Below are 17,841 nucleotides of genomic sequence, written 5' to 3' on the forward strand. Positions count from 1 at the left end.
TGACGCGTGGACATATCCTACTAGCCCTCCTTCTCGGTGTACAGTTTGCTCTGAGTGCTGGTCAGACCACGGTGTTTGCCGATGTGGATAAGCGAATCGTGGGTGGGCTATCACTAGCGTCAACCCTGGTCAGCTTTGTTCTCGGATGTGTCAGCAAGCACGTATCATCACATCGTGGTCTACAGAAGAAGCTTCTTCTCTCACAGCAGAGATGGGACAAGGCTGAAGATGCATTCACCATGGAGCTGGGTGCGTGCATGCAAGATGGTGTGCTGACCAGTGAAGAGCACGTCAAACTGAAGGGTATCTACGAAGAAGCACGTGATGTTGTGGATGGGTATCTGGAGGACAAGAGTGAAAAGAATTTCTCCTCTAAAGCAAAGAAGGAGAAGAGCAACCATGGCACAGGAGCTCATCACCCCCCAGATCCCCGATGCGTTTAAAGGTCTGCTGAACAGCTCAAAGGTCGTGCAGAGTAGCATATTGGAAAGAAATGAAAAAAAGTACTCACTTTTGGAGGGAAGGCGCAGTGTTGTGCTCTATTCATCCGCCGATCGATCTCCACCTTCCCTGAATCATGAACTGGATATGTCTTCACCCAACTTTATGGCTTTGGGTGAGAGCTACTTCATCGCCAAGTTCAGCTACACCGTCAAAGATGGACGAAACGGTGGTAACAGTCGGAGTTATCCACACTGGGTGTGCCCCACCTCACCCGCATTTTCATTCTTCAAGAACATCAGAGTGGAACTAAACGGTACGGAAGTGACTCAGTCCAGCAAGATCATGGACATGCAAAGCGTGCAGCATGTGCTGAGTCTCATGGAGAGTGATGTGTCCAAGCTCCAGTATTCCGACTCGGATCTGTTCGGTCTTCAAAAACTGGACCCGCGGAAAGCTTTGAAGGGCATTCACCTGGAACACTACCAGTACGGTGTGAAGCGCAAACGAGCCTATGCATTCGAAACGAATGATGTGAATGGTGATGACTTTGACGACACTGCTGATGACTTTAAAGTAAAAAGAAGACCTCAGGTGCTCCTTTCTGAAACGCAGGCATTCAGCAACACCGTGCAGGAGAACATCGTGCGCACGCAATCCGGGCGGTTCCAGTACAAGATGCGTCCTTTCCTTCCATTCTTCAACGTGGATGACTCTTGGTTGCCACCCGGCACACAGGTGAAGATTAAGCTTGATCTACCTCAGGCCGAACTATCTCGATACTTGATCGTCACGGATAAGGGGGGAGGTGCCAACAGTGTGAATAGCGTTGGTGACATCACCATCGAGCTCACCCAGCTTGATTTTGTCGTACCTACGTATCGCATGGATCGTGCGTACGTCGATCAGATGCGCCTCTCCAAGCAGTTGTATTTCCACACGTGGTGTGCGCGACAGATCCAAAAGAGCATCACGGACGACGCTGGAACCATCGAACTCCTACACAACGCAGACATTCCACGCAAGTTCATCATTTACTTTGAAGATTTGAAATCCCGAGATCAGCCGGCTTTCGGTACGGGTGCTGTCACCCACTCCCACAACCGTCTGGCCATGATTCATGCAGGTTTATCGCAGCTTCGCATCATGATCAACGACGAGACGCTCTTCGACAGCCCTCTCAAGTTCGAGTGGACTTGCACCGAGAACGAGGATGATGGGACTTACTTCTACGACTATAACAAGTCATCGTACCTGCGTGGTTACAATCTAGTTCGAGAGTTCCTGGGCAAAACGTATGGTATGGAGATCCCCATCAATGCAAGTGACTATTGCAACCATTTCTTCATGATACCAATCAACTTGAACCTGGATCGACAGGTGGACAATCAAAAAGCTCGAGGTAATCTCACGATTGACTATCAGTTCAGCGCGGTGACCAACTCGCCCATCAGACTACCCAGTCATGCCGACACCTCGATCAAGATCAACATGCTCTGTATGGATCAGTACGTGTACACCATGGATAAGGAGAGGGGGATCAAGAGCGAAGTAGTTTGAAGAATTTCTCTGTGTTAAGATAAAGATACGGTGCACATGGAGATGTCTGTGAGACATGGATGGTGGTGATTTAGCTACGCATCAGCGATTCGCTACTGGTGGTGACTTGAGCACAGTTCAGCGCCAGAGTGGTAGTGGTTTCATTAGCTGGCTCGGTAATCTGATTGGACTCGGACCTGGTGAGTTGCAGAAGCACATGTCCCAACCTGCAAAGCGTGAGCTGTCGATGCAACGTGGTGGATTTCCCTGGGCCCTAGCTGGACTCTCTCTACTACCGATGCTGCTGGGAAAAGGTAAAAATGGTGAGGGTGGTGGCAACATCATCGAGAGACAGATGAAGTCGATGCGTGACCCCATCATGCAACGTGGTGGTCTGTCCATACCCCCTGGTCTCTTGGCCAAGGGTCTGCCACTGTTGAAATCCATGGGCATCCCATTGGCCATGGGTGCACTTGCTTCTGTGGGTGACAACGTGGTGGATAAGGTCTTTGGTGATGGAAAGGCAAAGCAGAAGAAAGCACGCACGCATCATACTATGCGAAAAGGCAATCGGAAGACATCTCGCAACTCATCGCGAGTCTCAGGGAGAAGAGCCCACCCCACAGTGCGAGGTGCGACACGTGGGAAAAGAACAACAAGGTCTAGGAAGAAGAGTACAGCGAACCTGGTGAGTGAGCAACTTCAATCCACCGGAAGACGCTTGTTTCAAAAAATCAAGTCGAAGGCCAAATCCAGAGTGAAATCCAACATCCATGCCAGACTGTCGAGGAAATCATCTCCGAGACGACGTACCACCACCACCACCACCACTAATACACACAGCTCACCATTCGCAAGTAAGATCAGAGAGAATCTGAACAGAGCAAGCAGCAGCAACACCAGCAACTCGGCACACATTGCACCCACATTCAACATTTGATCACATATTTCTCCTCCTAGAAGTAGTAAGCAATGGACTTCAAATCACTGTTCGCACCTAGTCGAGGGGCTGTAACTTCTACAGCGACGAGGCGTCATGCTACCCACCATCGTCATCACTCTCCTCCCCCTCCTGCTCCACCCGTAATCCAACCGGCGAGGGTGCATCGAGATTCTCACGCACCACCACCCATATCGGGATTGGAGTACAAACGAAAGGGGTGGTTCGAAGAAATCCTACCCGCTCTCCGCGGGTGGGGTCAGAATGTGTTGTTCCTGGGTCAGAGCAACATGGGCAAGACATACTTCCTGAAAAGGCTTCTGAACAAAGTTCAACCGGAGCGACTGGTGATCATCAGCAACACACCTGCAGAGCAGTATCGTCTGGAGGGGGTGAAGAGCTTCAAGCACTACAGCACCCTCCCCGAGAACATCGAGGAAATGAACATCGAGCCGCACACGTATGTGATCATTGATGATATTCGGGTCATGTCACTCAAGCACGGTGATCAGCGTGAGTGTCTCTACAAGTTCTTCACCATGTACAGTCATCACTACAAGCTGAACGTATTCTTTCTCTCACAGAGCTTTGATAATATCAAGGATATGAAGATCAATGCCAACTTTCTCTATCTATTTCGCTTTACCGACAAGAGTAACATCAAGCGCTACCTGAACACTCTGTTTGGTGGGCAGTGCATCAAGTCTGGTCTCGTGTTTAGACTGTACGAAAAGCTTCTCACTGCATGCCAACGCCCTATACTAGCCATTCACTGCTCACGCAACGAGTATTCCACCTATTGCAATGATGATACATACAAGGTTCTGTTTGAATAGTAGATTCTTTGAAGCCAAACGTACGTGTGATAGTTAACATTGCCGATTGATGAATTATTTTCTACATCTGCGATTGTCTAAAATACACCTTCCTGACCCACCGCCCCATCCTTGTCAAATTTGGTGTGTGTTTACCTCGCATGTGTGTGTGAATAGACTGGTGAACAAAGCAGAAGGGGATTGATTTTTGAATAATAATAAATTCTCCTTCTAGTTAGGGTAATCATGGAGCGCCTCACCGTTCGATTCAGTAAGGGTCTCCCGAAGAGTATCACCCGTACTGGAGGATCTGACGAGAGTGCTTTCATGATCCCGAAAACGAAACGATTGAAGACCCTCGAATACATGCAACGACACTCGCAGTACATTGTCAAAAGAAGAAAATCATCATGGGATGTTGTGGGTACACTACCATCATCATCATCAACCCGACGCCGTCGCGGTGTGTTTGAGGGTCGTGGTGGCGGTAGCAGCTATGGTGACTTTTTGAGAAATGCCAAGAAGGCATTGGAGTACATACCGGATCACACGTTGGGTAGACTATCACGCGGGGAGCTTCAAAAGCACCCACACATCAAGAGCCTGTATGAGCGTCACTTCAAGAACAACCCCGACCTCATCAGCTATGATTCCGTTCTGAATGTGATTGCGTCTGATCTTCTCAACTACGATGCAAGCACTGGCGCGGTTCGAGAGTCCATCGCCGATGTGAGGTTGAAGAAGAAGATGCCCACCTCTACTCTCTCGTTAAGCATCACCAAGGACTCCGACTTTGATCGCATCCTTCTACAGAGTCTCTCAGATGAACTAGCACGGCGAAACATTCCCATGGTGTTTGTGAAAAGCAGCTACTTCACCGCTCGTGCGCAACTGCAACAGCTTTTCCAAGACAACCCAGCCACGTTTGCAGGTGCTTTGGAGTCTGCACGACAACGTGTGGAGGCCGTGATCTGGAGAGATTACATGACGCTGGTGAATGAAACGAATCGCATCTATTTGTCAAAGTATCCTTTCGAGAGGATTGCCCTGCGTGATATCGGGCTCTCTACACTCATGCCCGGCTTCTCCAGCTTCCAACCCAAGCTGCAGACTATCATTCAACTATCTCTCGCAACCCCTGGATCGGCAGGTCACAAGTTCAAAGGATTGGAAGAAATGTGGCAGACGTATGCCGCCACCCTGGAAGCACAGCTTATGAATCCGGACCACTTCATGCATGGTCTGCACAAGGTGTTGACTAACGATACAGATTTTGTGATCTCAGTCTTGAAAAACAGTAGCCGCTCCCTGGCTAAAGTCTCCAATATACTCAAAGGAAATTCCTTGTAATAGCAATAATAGGAGCACACCCAACCTCGTGGAATGGATGTACCGCTGAGCAATGTGCACATCGAGGATTGCCTGCGACATGTGAGTGGTTTTCGAGGAGTGTCCAGCTACGATCTTCTCCCTCACGCTCTCCAGGATGGAGAGTTTTGCATTGTCAACACAGACAACGTTATACCCGTGTATGACCCACCTCAGGGTGGACACCACTGGTTGACAGTATGCCGAGAGCGAGATCGCGTGCTCGTGTTTGACAGTTTTGGACGCACGCTGAAAAGAATGGAACGTGACTATCACGAGCCCGGTTTGGAGCGCTACTTCGCAGAGGGTTTCACCGACTGCTCACTCTACACAAACACCCAGGTGCTGCAGAATCCTGCCACAGCGGTGTGTGGACACTATGCTATCCTGGTCGGACGACTCTTTTGCAAGTTCAGGAGCATCACCGAAACCCTGCGTGCACTGTCCTGCCAGTTCACCAGTGACACCGCTCAGAATGATCGACTGGTGCTGAGCATGACTGGGGTCCGCGGCGCTGGTGGTAGAGCGCTTGGTAGGGGTAAAAATAGCACACGCAAGAGCACAGATGACAGCTGGATGGAGGGTCTGGCACACGATTTGCACAGACCACGTCGCGTACGCTTTCCACGCAGAGCAGTTGTTGTACAGGATCTCGATGGAATTTGGAGTGCAGACCTAGTTGACATGCAAGCATTTGCCAAGTACAACAAGGGTGTTCGACACCTGCTCACGGTCATCGATCTCTTCAGCAGATATGCGTGGGTGATGCCTCTGGAGCGGAAAACTGGGGTGAGCGTTAGAGATGCATTTCAAAGGATCATCGTGCAAAGTGGACGTTCACCTCGAAAACTGTGGGTGGATGAAGGCACAGAGTTTTACAATGCAACATTCAAACGCTGGCTGTCCGACAACGACATTCACATGTACAGCACCCACAACGAAGGCAAGGCAGTCGTTGTGGAACGCTTCAACAGAACACTCAAATCACGCATGTGGCGCTACTTTACGGCTAAATCAACCAATGTGTATGTGGATGTGCTACCGCAACTGGTACGCAACTACAACAACAGCAAGCACCGCAGCATCAAGATGACTCCCACTGAAGCCTCCCAAGAACCGAATGCACCCTTCGTTCAGGATCATCTTGAATCATCCAAAAGATCACATGCAAAACCCCGCTACAGCACAGGTGATGAGGTTAGAATCACAGTCAGCAAGCGACACTTTGAAAAGGGGTACACACCCAATTGGACTGAAGAGGTGTTCATCATTGATCGTGTGCTAACAACACAGCCCGTCACCTATCGCATACGAGACCTCATGAATGAACCCATCATAGGCAGCTTCTACGAGCAGCAGTTGCAGAAGACCACACAAACCCGATTTCGGGTGGAGAAAGTCCTTCGCAAGAGAAACGGTAAATCCCTCGTCAAGTGGAAAGGCTATCCGGATAAGTTCAACACATGGATCAGCACCAATCAATGGGAAAAACTCTAAAGAAAACTACTTGCTGATTATTCGCTATTGCTGAAAAAGCATGATGAAGTTCTAACAAATAATTCATTGGATATTCTAACATGGAGATTCATTGCATCATCATCACTATCTCAATATGTATGGCTATAGCTGTATGAAAATCAAGTCAAAATCTCAATGCTGGTAGTTCATTGTTTACTGTAACGCGTGCGAGGGTTCAATGCGGCGATGACCGTATGCCAGCGTGGATACACCATCGGGCTGAATGTATCTTTTACTGTCGAATGGCGAGAGTGAGGTCTTCGTAACTGTTTCGGTGAAGATGCGATGATCGTGGCTTCTCAGCGCAGTCATAGGGTGAGCAGAGGTGCGTCTTTCTGTTAGACAACGCTCGTAGTCGCGGATGGTGAACTTCTTCGTCACGCTTCTTTTGACGCCCTTGGCCCGCTGTCCGCTTTCCTCACCGTTGTATGAGTACATCTTGGAGCGTAAAGCTACGAATTCACTCATCATTTTTCCGCCTAGCTCGTCTTTAAATTTACCTACTTTCTTCTTATTCACCTGGCTGTATAGCGGGTGATCTGTGGGGTAGTTGCTGGTGTCGTACGCATCCAAGTCGCTCATCATGTCCGCGTACAAGTCATCCGTTTCCAACTGGAGGATGAGGGAATCCGTATCGGTATACAGCAGTCGCACACGCTCGGCATAGTGAGACTTGAGATTGAAATAGTAGTAGCGATACATCAACTCCTTGCTGAGATCTAGTACACTCATTCCGATGTACACGGGCTTGTTGAGGGAGACGCGGATTTTTCTGTTTTCAACGCCAACGAGGTCATTGTCAAACATGACGTGTCTAACATACGTCGGCTTGGCTACGGCTGTGAGGATCCTGTCCTCATCATCGTCTGCTCGCAGCAAGCGGATGTTCACTCTCCTTCGCACATTCTCCATAGTTTTGCCAAATACGGCATTGTTCATCAGCTTGAAATAGTCTCTTTCAAAGTCGTTGGCAGCTTGTTTGCGAAGCTCTGTGTTTAGCTCGATGTACGGCTTCATCCAAGCTTCCTGCTTGAAGCGTAGTACACGGTGTACACAGTCGATGGTTAGTCCAAGTTTGGAATAAAGCTGTAGGTTGCGATAGTGGAGCACATACCGTTGCTTGCGCATGAGATGAGGGACCAGTTTAGGTGAGGATAGTCCGGTGATCGACATACTCTTCATCAGGTCGCGTTGGTATGGGGAGAGCATCTCCTCGCTGATGGTCATCTTCTCCGGTGCTGGTGGGTAGTCGTTGAGCAGGTCGTGCAAGTGATCTGGTACGGTGAGATCGCATTCAATCATGTAGCCTAGCGAGGCATCGTCCGCTTGAGTGAGGATGCTATCCAGGAGCTCGCGTGTCGGTGGGCACCACTCAAAGTGCGATACTGGTAGATGCTGTGACATCGCCCAGCCATAAAGATTATTGGCATCTAAATACTGGAGATAGGTGGATGGTTTGGTCTCATCATAGCTCTTCATGTACCTGTTGCATGTGGGGGGTATAAATACGCATGCACGCACACATACACATACAGACAGATAGACACATAATGAATATATAGAAGAATGACTCAACTGACTACACACACACATACTTTACAAAAACACATACTAGTACTCAAAAGTTGTAAGGATGTGTTTCATGCATTCACACACATACATGCACATACCTGTTGTTTGCCTTGCCATGTCGATGTGAAGCCATTGACACCCCACCACGGAGACCACGCTCGATGAATAGGTGCATATCCACATCACTCAGAAGAGAGAGGGATACCTTGGTGTACTTCAGCAGGGCATCCCAGGCGAGTCCGGGGAGAGTATAGTAATGTGCCGGATCGAGTCCGTATGTGTTCATGGCTGTGACTCGGAATGTCTCAAAGACGTCAGCCAGAAGATTTACATCAGTATTGAGGTATAGATCATGGTAGTCTCCCATGTTTCTGCACTTGAACGCAGACCAGACGCGTTGAGCATGCTCATAGTCATCATCGCTGATGTGGCTTTCCGTCAATGAAGAGAAGAACTCGTCTTTGGGTGGTAGTGATGTCTCATCAAACACCGCTGTACTGGTTACATATTCATACGGGTAGACTCCTTTGCGAGTAAGCAGCTCAAACAGATCATCAGCTGAAGTATCATCATGGTAAATGTTGGTGGTAGATGAATCGTCGCTGCTACTGCTGCTGCTGCTGCTGGCATCCATACCGTTGATGTTGGTGTGGGTGAGTCTAGAGAATGAGCTCAGATGGTGAAATGAGTCTTTGGGTGTGTTCTTTACAAGCCTGTCCAGCGAAGCATTCAAGAATGATAGGCTATCCACAAAGCGGAATCGCCCCCAGCTGAAGGAGATATAACGCTCCATGTTGTTAGGAATGATCTTGATCTCACCGGATTTCTTGATCTTCTTTCTTCCGCCACTCATGTAGGTTGTGCTCTCCGATGAGGTGACGCCAATGGCTGAAATGAGTGGGTGGGCGTCATAACCTTTCAGATTGTGGAAAACTACCGGGATTGGATGAGTCTCTGGTGTGATCCTCAGGTTGATGTTGCACTTGCTGTGAGCTGCACCGCGGTATTTACCCGTGATGTGGTCGTGGTCTCGCACTCGATCATCACCCAGCTCATCGCTGCAAATCCAGCACTCATTCGCATTTTTAAACCGCTGCTGTTCCTCCGCTGACATGTTCATGGGTCGTATGTGCTGCAGGTCATTGGTGATTCTTTCATCCTCTCCCTCGAGCTCCTCGAAAAACGATTCAATCGGGTTTTCTCCTGTATAACAATCGTGTACACGCAAACACACACAAACACAAAATAGAAATAAGATACATGTCTATACATGTCTATACATACATGTACATGTATATGAAGATAGACTGTTGAAATGCGGCAAGTCAATTCATACGTAACTAGTAGTAACAGTATGATAGTTTACTTCTACAACATATAGACAGTGAACGTTGGCATGCGTGAAAACAATAAAGAGCAGCATTTGTATTTATGGAGTGTGACTCACCTCTGTAAAGAAATCGCCTCGTCACCTCTCCATCTGACCGCACTACGATGTAAGCAATTCCACAGGGTTCATGCTCTGCATTCCGAATAGTGTGGGCTCCATGCTGCCCCGAGCTGGGTTTGAGAACACTCTCAGTGTCAGCGTAGATGATATATGGCATCTTCATTCTCCGCTTGGTCTCCGTGAAAGTGAGCGTCTCACCGGGTTCTGGTAGCTTGATCACAGCAGGCTTCGCGTCGGCGCAGTACAGTTGGTGTCTGGCGAGAGTCTGCGGAGATCGGTGACCGGATAAACACCTCATGCAAAAGTAGGTCCTAGTCTTGCACTTGTTCAGATGATAGCATAGCGCATCAAAATCTTTGATCCAGCAGAAATGGCTTGCCAAATCTTCATGAAGGAGCAGGAGGTTGATGGTGCTGGCATCGTTTTCATGGTCTGTCAACTTCAATGGGAAGAGACAGTCACCTTCAAATCCAAACACATTGATAACTAGATTGTTCGCAGTCTCCACCTAACAAAACACATACACATACACACACACACACACACACACACAGAAACAACAACTCATTGTGACTATGTACATACATCATGGTACACATACACTAGCACATTGATCGAAGTATGATTGGAAGGATTACAATTACTCATTCCTCATCCAAACTCACCTTATACACATCCGCAAGAGTTGCAGGAAAGTCCACATCATCAAAGTTCAGGGTTTGTGCGTACGACTGGTACTTTGTAACGCGTTGAGCATCCTTCTCAGCTGGGTGTAGTGCGGATAGAAGTGCCCATTTCAGACACTGATCATCGGTATTACGAACGTTGATCACCCCCTTCGTCTTGGAGATCTTCTGCGGGAGAGGTAGATAAGATGAGCCGCGCATGGGGAGATACTTGGCAATGTCAATGTGCACGCTTCGCACCCGAACCACAGTCCAGCCAGAGCCAGCCTGAAGCCATCCATCAACCTTGGATAAGATCTTGCCGAAGGCGTTGGATAGTTGATCATCAATGCCATGTGGATTCAGAATGGATATGGGAGCACTGCGGAAAAATGGCGATGCTGAAACAGTAGCTCCGGATGCATCGCTTCTCTCCATGATGATGCAGATCACAAGAACGGTTTTAAATTGCTGCACCTCCAACTCCCTCAGCAAAACACTTCGCATATTTTGTGCAAGTCCATTGAGCACTGGGAGCACATCTCTGTGATGCTCGTCTAGATCCGCTCGGTACTCTTTTAGGAAACCACGCGGTACGGTATGCTTTAACTCAAAGACGCTCTCCACGCTCAATCTCGATTGCTTTGGCGAGGGCGCACCCTCACCAGAAGAACTAAAACGCTTCATCACACCTCTATACAATTATGAAGATATCTAATGTACCCCCATTGTTCTTATACATACGTAGATGTAGTTGAGAGATGGTGCGTGTTTTTATTTTTATGGATAATAGTATGGATGTGTTAGTTGGATATATTTCAATACGCTCACATCTGACACCTGTAAGCACACTCGAGGCATGCCGCTGGCTTATTCATATGACGATGTCATAATTGGAGACATTACATCACAAATGTGAGTCTAGACAATCTCAAAGACATTGCTCACATCTGCAAGCAGAACCAAGGTATAGTGACATTATCACCATGTGCTGTTATCTGTAGAGACTTTGCTATGCAAGTAATTAGTTGGAGCAATCTCAAAGATCCCACTCGCATATACCTCTCTGTAGAGACTTTGCTATGAAAGTAATTAGTTGGAGCAATCTCAAAGATCCCACTCGCATATACCTCTTGATGTGCATCAAGAATGCAACTCCATAATTGCAAACATTGCATCACATATGGAGATTAATCTCAAAGACGCCGTCCACATCTCCAAGTGGGTGTCTCTAGAGACTTTGCTGTGCAATCTCACAGACTCTACATGCATATACTTCGAGGTATACTGAATTTGCTGACATGTATTCTTAGGTCCTCTCAGGAGACTTTGCAGAGGAGGAGTCGGGCGGCAGATCTCAAAGACAGCCGCGGACTGCAAACAGACTAGGAGCATATTGATTTTGTCTTATCTACGTTGGTAGGTATTCAGGTAAACAAGTCTCGGCAGTAGCTGTGCAGCTGACTGTTCACAGTATACAATTATAATGCATTTGTATTCTATTAGGACTAGTCAGTTGCAGGGTATAAATAGCTATGATCTGCTCACCCTCAGTATCAGTTTTTAGAAACAATTACTAGTAGCCCTCTCCAGTTTTTTCAACACCTTCAAACATGCTTTCCAGAACCTCAATGGAGTTTGTAGTGGATGGTGTTTCTAAGGGTCTTCAGACCCGACATAAGTCGAGTGGTAAGAAATACCCAGAACTTGCAGCAGGGTGGAGCTTTCACTACACCGAAGGCCCCCTATCTGCGATAAAAGTGAAGGGAGTTGCTCGCAAGGGCAAGTATGGACAGGTGGTTGTCGAGCTCAGCAAGGAGCTCCGATGTGTGATTGCAGCGCTCTTACGAGTATCACCCTCCATACGGAGAGCGCTTCAAAGTGAGAGGGTAGACCGAATAGCAACCAACTTTTATCCAACGAAGATTAGCAATGGAGATGGGACAACTAAACACGGCTGTGACGTGTATATGAAGGGGACATCTACGGTACCCATTGAAGCGTTCAAGGTGCGAACGCTCGAGGAATACTATGTCTACCCCGCGACAGTTTCATGGAAGAAAGAGAGCAGGACGTACAAATGTACCCTGGGGGTCATCCCCTGTAACCATGTCGGGGAGGCTAGGACTACCCAACGTACATGCAAACCGGGCGAGGACAACATCCTAATTGTTCCCTGTGATACGATTGATCAACTGATGAAGACTTTTGAAGAGAAGTGGACATCAGCATCATCCACAGGAGAAGATCATGAGGAGGATGATGATGCGCTTGCCGAGCTGTTCGCCTGAATGCTGGTAAGCAATGTGTTTTTCAATACAATAATTGTACAACCCAACCCAGACATGCAAACACCCCTCCGTACTGTACTCACACACATACACTTACACACTTATCACTTCTCGCTGAAAACTCTTCTTTTTCTGGTTTCTAGTAGTAGTAGTACCGGTAGTAGTAGTAGCAGTAGTAGTAGTATAAGACGTATGAAACAGATGTGTAGGTAGTTAGAAGAAACACTTGTATGATAGATGTGGAACTAGTAAGAAAGAAACAGATATGAAAGAACTCCACTTGGAGTGTGGGTATAAATTATTATTAGTTCGGTCTTACGATGTGTGCTTTGTAGGCTACACTCTTTATCTTGATCTCTCGTCCCGAGTTGAAAATGAATCGACTTCGTTTTCTTATCTTGCTAACTCTCACTTTCATCCGTCCATCATCGATTGGGATTTCTTGAAATGTAATTGTCTCGCTGTTCTTGACGCGAACTATTTCATCTCCTTCTTCCTGCACTTGGGGAGGGTTATTAACTTGATTCTCCATCTGAAAGTCACAATGTAAAAAACAAAACAAAAATGTAGAATTAACTTTATCCTACTCTGCTGCATACAGCAGCGTTGGGTGAGTTGTTGATTGAAAGGTGGCATTTGTTTTCTTGGTGTACTTCCCTATGTCCAGCTATACAAGATCAGGGATCAGGGTGGTGATGATCAGTTCGAACGGGTAGTTCTCTGTACTTTATCCTACTCTATGTGAATGTGCTATTATTATCCTACTCTACTCACAATGTAAAATTAATAATGTCCAGCTATACAAGATCAGGGTTGTGATGATCACTTCGATCAGTTCGAACGGGTAGTTCTCTGTACTTTATCCTTCACTATGCGAAATGTGCTATTATTATCCTACTCTACTCACAATGTAGAATTAATAACATACCTTGTTCTTTCTTCTTTCTTCTTCTTCTTCTTCTTCTTCTTCTTCTTCTTCTTCTCCTTCTTCTTCTTCTTCTTCTTCTTCTTCTTTTACTTCTTCTTCTGCGTTACACGAGTTCACCTTCTTCTTCTTCTTCCAATAGTTTTCAGCAAATACTGTTTTCTTCTGAATAAGTACTGAACTGGGAATCCTACTTGTGTACATTGAGTATGGTGTGCCAGAACATTCGAGCGGCTTTGTCGTTTCATGTGGGGACGGTATTATCATAGCTTCCAATGCCGCTCACCAAGCTAGCTCCAACCTGTCATCGTTTAGGTAGTGATAGTGTGTGTGCTAGCATACAGAACATACGAGCGGCTTTGCTCTTTCATGTAGAAATAGCTTCCAATACAATAATGTCATGGTTAGCTCCGACAGTGTCCGCATGCACAACCATGTCAATGCTCGGACTTAGGTAGTGATAGTGTGTGTGCTAGCATGTAGAACATTTGAGCGGCGTTGCTCTTTCATGTGTGGGTAGATAGCGTCTCCTGTCATCTCTGAACGTGTTAGCATGTACAAACATTGTAGATCTCCTGTCTCCGTCACCCACAACATCCCAGTGACATTGATAGATTGATGCAGCGCTGTCAGCATGTACATACTCCATGTAGTGGTGGTTTCTAGAGCTTTAGTACTAGTGAGCACGCTGGGGTCATGAGCCTCGAGGATCTACTAAGTAAGTAACATTGATAGATTGATGCAGCACTGTCAGCATGTACATGTACATACTCCATGCAGTGGCGGTTTCTGGAGAGTGAGCACACTGGGGGAGGCTTATATACATGTATATACCAGCAAAAATTCAGCATACGTAGAGTGCACTTGCAGATGTAAGCAAAGATATGCAAGTGTTTAACGCGAGTGTTACAGGAAAACGAAGATTCATCCTATTCTGATGACGTGTATCGCAAAAACTGAGTTCTCACAACACCCCACATGCATATTAGTCACAAACATAGTTTAATCGTGACATTTCTGGTAATCACGTGATTGAAACACGTCAACACGTCAAAATATAGCCATGTCGAAATAAACTGTCAAAAAGTGACAGGTTCACGTCAAAAAGTGACAGGTTCACGTCAAAAATTGACAGGGTCATGTCAACATATCGAAAGGTCACTTCCGGGGTCAACTTTGCGCTAGAACCCCCCTCGTACCTTCTACTGCTGGCACCCGCATTCAGTGACCCAGAAAATTTGGCACTGCTGTGAATAGTTTAGTCGCAAAGTGAAGATTCACGGGTAAAAAGCCCCAAACTTCTAGATAGGTTCTTTTTCAGCTTTCAGCAGCCCTGGGTGAGTTCTTTAGAGAAATGTGGCTCTTTTTCATGGTGCTATTTTCTATGTCCAGCTACACAACGAGATGAGAATGGTCATTGTCATTTTCTGAGCTGCGAACGGGCAGAAAGGTGAGAAAATGTCGGATTTTGACCATTTGTGCTGACCTTTCAATTTCAACGTACCTATCTATAACATGACCAGGCTGTAATTTCAGTGGTCGCATTGGTTTGATTTTTGGTTTGCTTGTAGGGCACTGGCACCCGCATTCAGTGACCTAGAAAATTTGGCACTGCTGTGAATAGTTTAGTCGCAAAGTGAAGATTCACGAGTAAAAAGCCCCAAACTTCTAGATAGGTTCTTTTTCAGCTTTCAGCAGCCCTGGGTGAGTTCTTTAGAGAAATGTGGCTCTTTTTCATGGTGCTATTTTCTATGTCTAGCTACACAACAAGATGAGGATGGTCATTTTCATTTTCTCAGCTGCGAACGGGCAGAAAGGTGAGAAAATGTCGGATTTTGACCATTTGTGCTGACCTTTCAATTTCAACGTACCTCTCTATAACATGACCCAGCTGTAATTTCAGTGGTCGCATTGGTTTGATTTTTGGTTTGCTTGTAGGGTGCTGGCACCCGCATTCAGTGACCCAGAAAATTTGGCACTGCTGTGAATAGTTTAGTCGCAAAGTGAAGATTCACGGGTAAAAAGCCCCAAACTTCTAGATAGGTTCTTTTTCAGCTTTCAGCAGCCCTGGGTGAGTTCTTTAGAGAAATGTGGCTCTTTTTCATGGTGCTATTTTCTATGTCCAGCAACACAACGAGATGAGGATGGTCATTGTCATTTTCTGAGATGCGAAAGGGCAGAAAGGTGAGAAAATGTCGGATTTTGACCATTTGTGCTGACCTTTCAATTTCAACGTACCTCTCTATAACATGACCCAGCTGAAATTTCAGTGGTCGCATTTGTTTCATTTTTGGTATGCATGTAGGGCGCTGGCACCCGCATTCAGTGACCCAGAAAATTTGGCACTGCTGTGAATAGTTTAGTCGCAAAGTGAAGATTCACGGGTAAAAAGCCCCAAACTTCTAGATAGGTTCTTTTTCAGCTTTCAGCAGCCCTGGGTGAGTTCTTTAGAGAAATGTGGCTCTTTTTCATGGTGCTCTTGTCTATGTCCAGCAACACAACGAGATGAGGATGGTCATTGTCATTTTCTGAGCTGCGAACGGGCAGAAAGGTGAGAAAATGTCGGATTTTGACCATTTGTGCTGACCTTTCAATTTCAACGTACCTCTCTATAACATGACCCAGCTGTAATTTCAGTTGTCGCATTTGTTTCATTTTGGGTTTGCTTGTAGGGCGCTGGCACCCGCATTTAGTGACCCAGAAAATTTGGCACTGCTGTGAATAGTTCAGTCGCAAAGTGAAGATTCACGGGTAAAAAGCCCCAAACTTCTAGATAGGTTCATTTTCAGCTTTCAGCAGCCCTGGGTGAGTTCTTTAGAGAAATGTGGCTCTTTTTCAGGGTGCTATTTTCTATGTCCAGCTACACAACGAGATGAGGATGGTCAATGTCATTTTCTGAGCTGCGAACGGGCAGAAAGGTGAGAAAATGTCGGATTTTGACCATTTGTGCTGACCTTTCAATTTCAACGTACCTCTCTATAACATGACCCAGCTGTAATTTCAGTGGTCGCATTGGTTTGATTTTTGGTTTGCTTGTAGGGCGCTGGCACCCGCATTCAGTGACCCAGAAAATTTGGCACTGCTGTGAATAGTTTAGTCGCAAAGTGAAGATTCACGGGTAAAAAGCCCCAAACTTCTAGATAGGTTCTTTTTCAGCTTTCAGCAGCCCTGGGTGAGTTCTTTAGAGAAATGTGGCTCTTTTTCATGGTGCTATTTTCTATGTCCAGCTACACAACGAGATGAGGATGGTCATTGTCATTTTCTGAGCTGCGAACGGGCAGAAAGGTGAGAAAATGTCGGATTTTGACAATTTGTGCTGACCTTTCAATTTCAATGTACCTCTCTATAACATGACCCAGCTGTAATTTCAGTGGTCGCATTGGTTTGATTTTTGGTTTGCTTGTAGGGCGCTGGCACCCGCATTCAGTGACCCAGAAAATTTAGCACTGCTGTGAATGGTTTAGTCGCAAAGTGAAGATTCACGGGTAAAAAGCCCCAAACTTCTAGATAGGTTCTTTTTCAGCTTTCAGCAGCCCTGGGTGAGTTCTTTAGAGAAATGTGGCCCTTTTTCATGGTGCTATTTTCTATGTCCAGCTACACAACGAGATGAGGATGGTCAATGTCATTTTCTGAGCTGCGAACGGGCAGAAAGGTGAGAAAATGTCGGATTTTGACCATTTGTGCTGACCTTTCAATTTCAACGTACCTCTCTATAACATGACCCAGCTGTAATTTCAGTGGTCGCATTGGTTTGATTTTTGGTTTGCTTGTAGGGTGCTGGCACCCGCATTCAGTGAACCAGAAAATTTGGCACTGCTGTGAATAGTTTAGTCGCAAAGTGAAGATTCACGGGTAAAAAGCCCCAAACTTCTAGATAGGTTCTTTTTCAGCTTTCAGCAGCCCTGGGCGAGTTCTTTAGAGATATGTGAGTCTTTTTCATGGTGCCCTTGTCTATGTCCAGCAACACAACGAGATGAGGATGGTCATTGTCATTTTCTGAGCTGCGAACGGGCAGAAAGGTGAGAAAATGTCGGATTTTGACCATTTGTGCTGACCTTTCAATTTCAACGTACCTCTCTATAACATGACCCAGCTGTAATTTCAGTGGTCGCATTGGTTTGATTTTTGGTTTGCTTGAAGGGCGCTGGCACCCGGATTCAGTGACCCAGAAAATTTGGCACTGCTGTGAATAGTTTAGTCGCAAAGTGAAGATTCACGGGTAAAAAGCCCCAAACTTCTAGATAGGTTCTTTTTCAGCTTTCAGCAGCCCTGGGCGAGTTCTTTAGAGATATGTGAGTCTTTTTCATGGTGCTCTTG

General features: G+C 46.4%; 1 protein-coding gene across 1 annotated transcript; it reads right to left on the reverse strand.

The window, feature by feature from the left end:
- Window positions 1-8,241: 8,241 nt before the first annotated feature.
- On the reverse strand, window positions 8,242-10,082 carry LOC135814610 (uncharacterized). Its single transcript, XM_065327763.1, has 2 exons — window positions 9,641-10,082; window positions 8,242-9,396 (listed from the first exon to the last, which is right to left on the reverse strand). Exons 1-2 carry the CDS (start codon window positions 9,939-9,941, stop codon window positions 8,270-8,272), a joined length of 1,428 nt encoding a protein of 475 aa, XP_065183835.1. The 5' UTR covers window positions 9,942-10,082; the 3' UTR covers window positions 8,242-8,269.
- Window positions 10,083-17,841: the final 7,759 nt, after the last annotated feature.

This window comes from Sycon ciliatum, chromosome 4 (assembly GCF_964019385.1).
Source record: "Sycon ciliatum chromosome 4, ocSycCili1.1, whole genome shotgun sequence".
Classification (NCBI taxonomy): domain Eukaryota; kingdom Metazoa; phylum Porifera; class Calcarea; order Leucosolenida; family Sycettidae; genus Sycon; species Sycon ciliatum.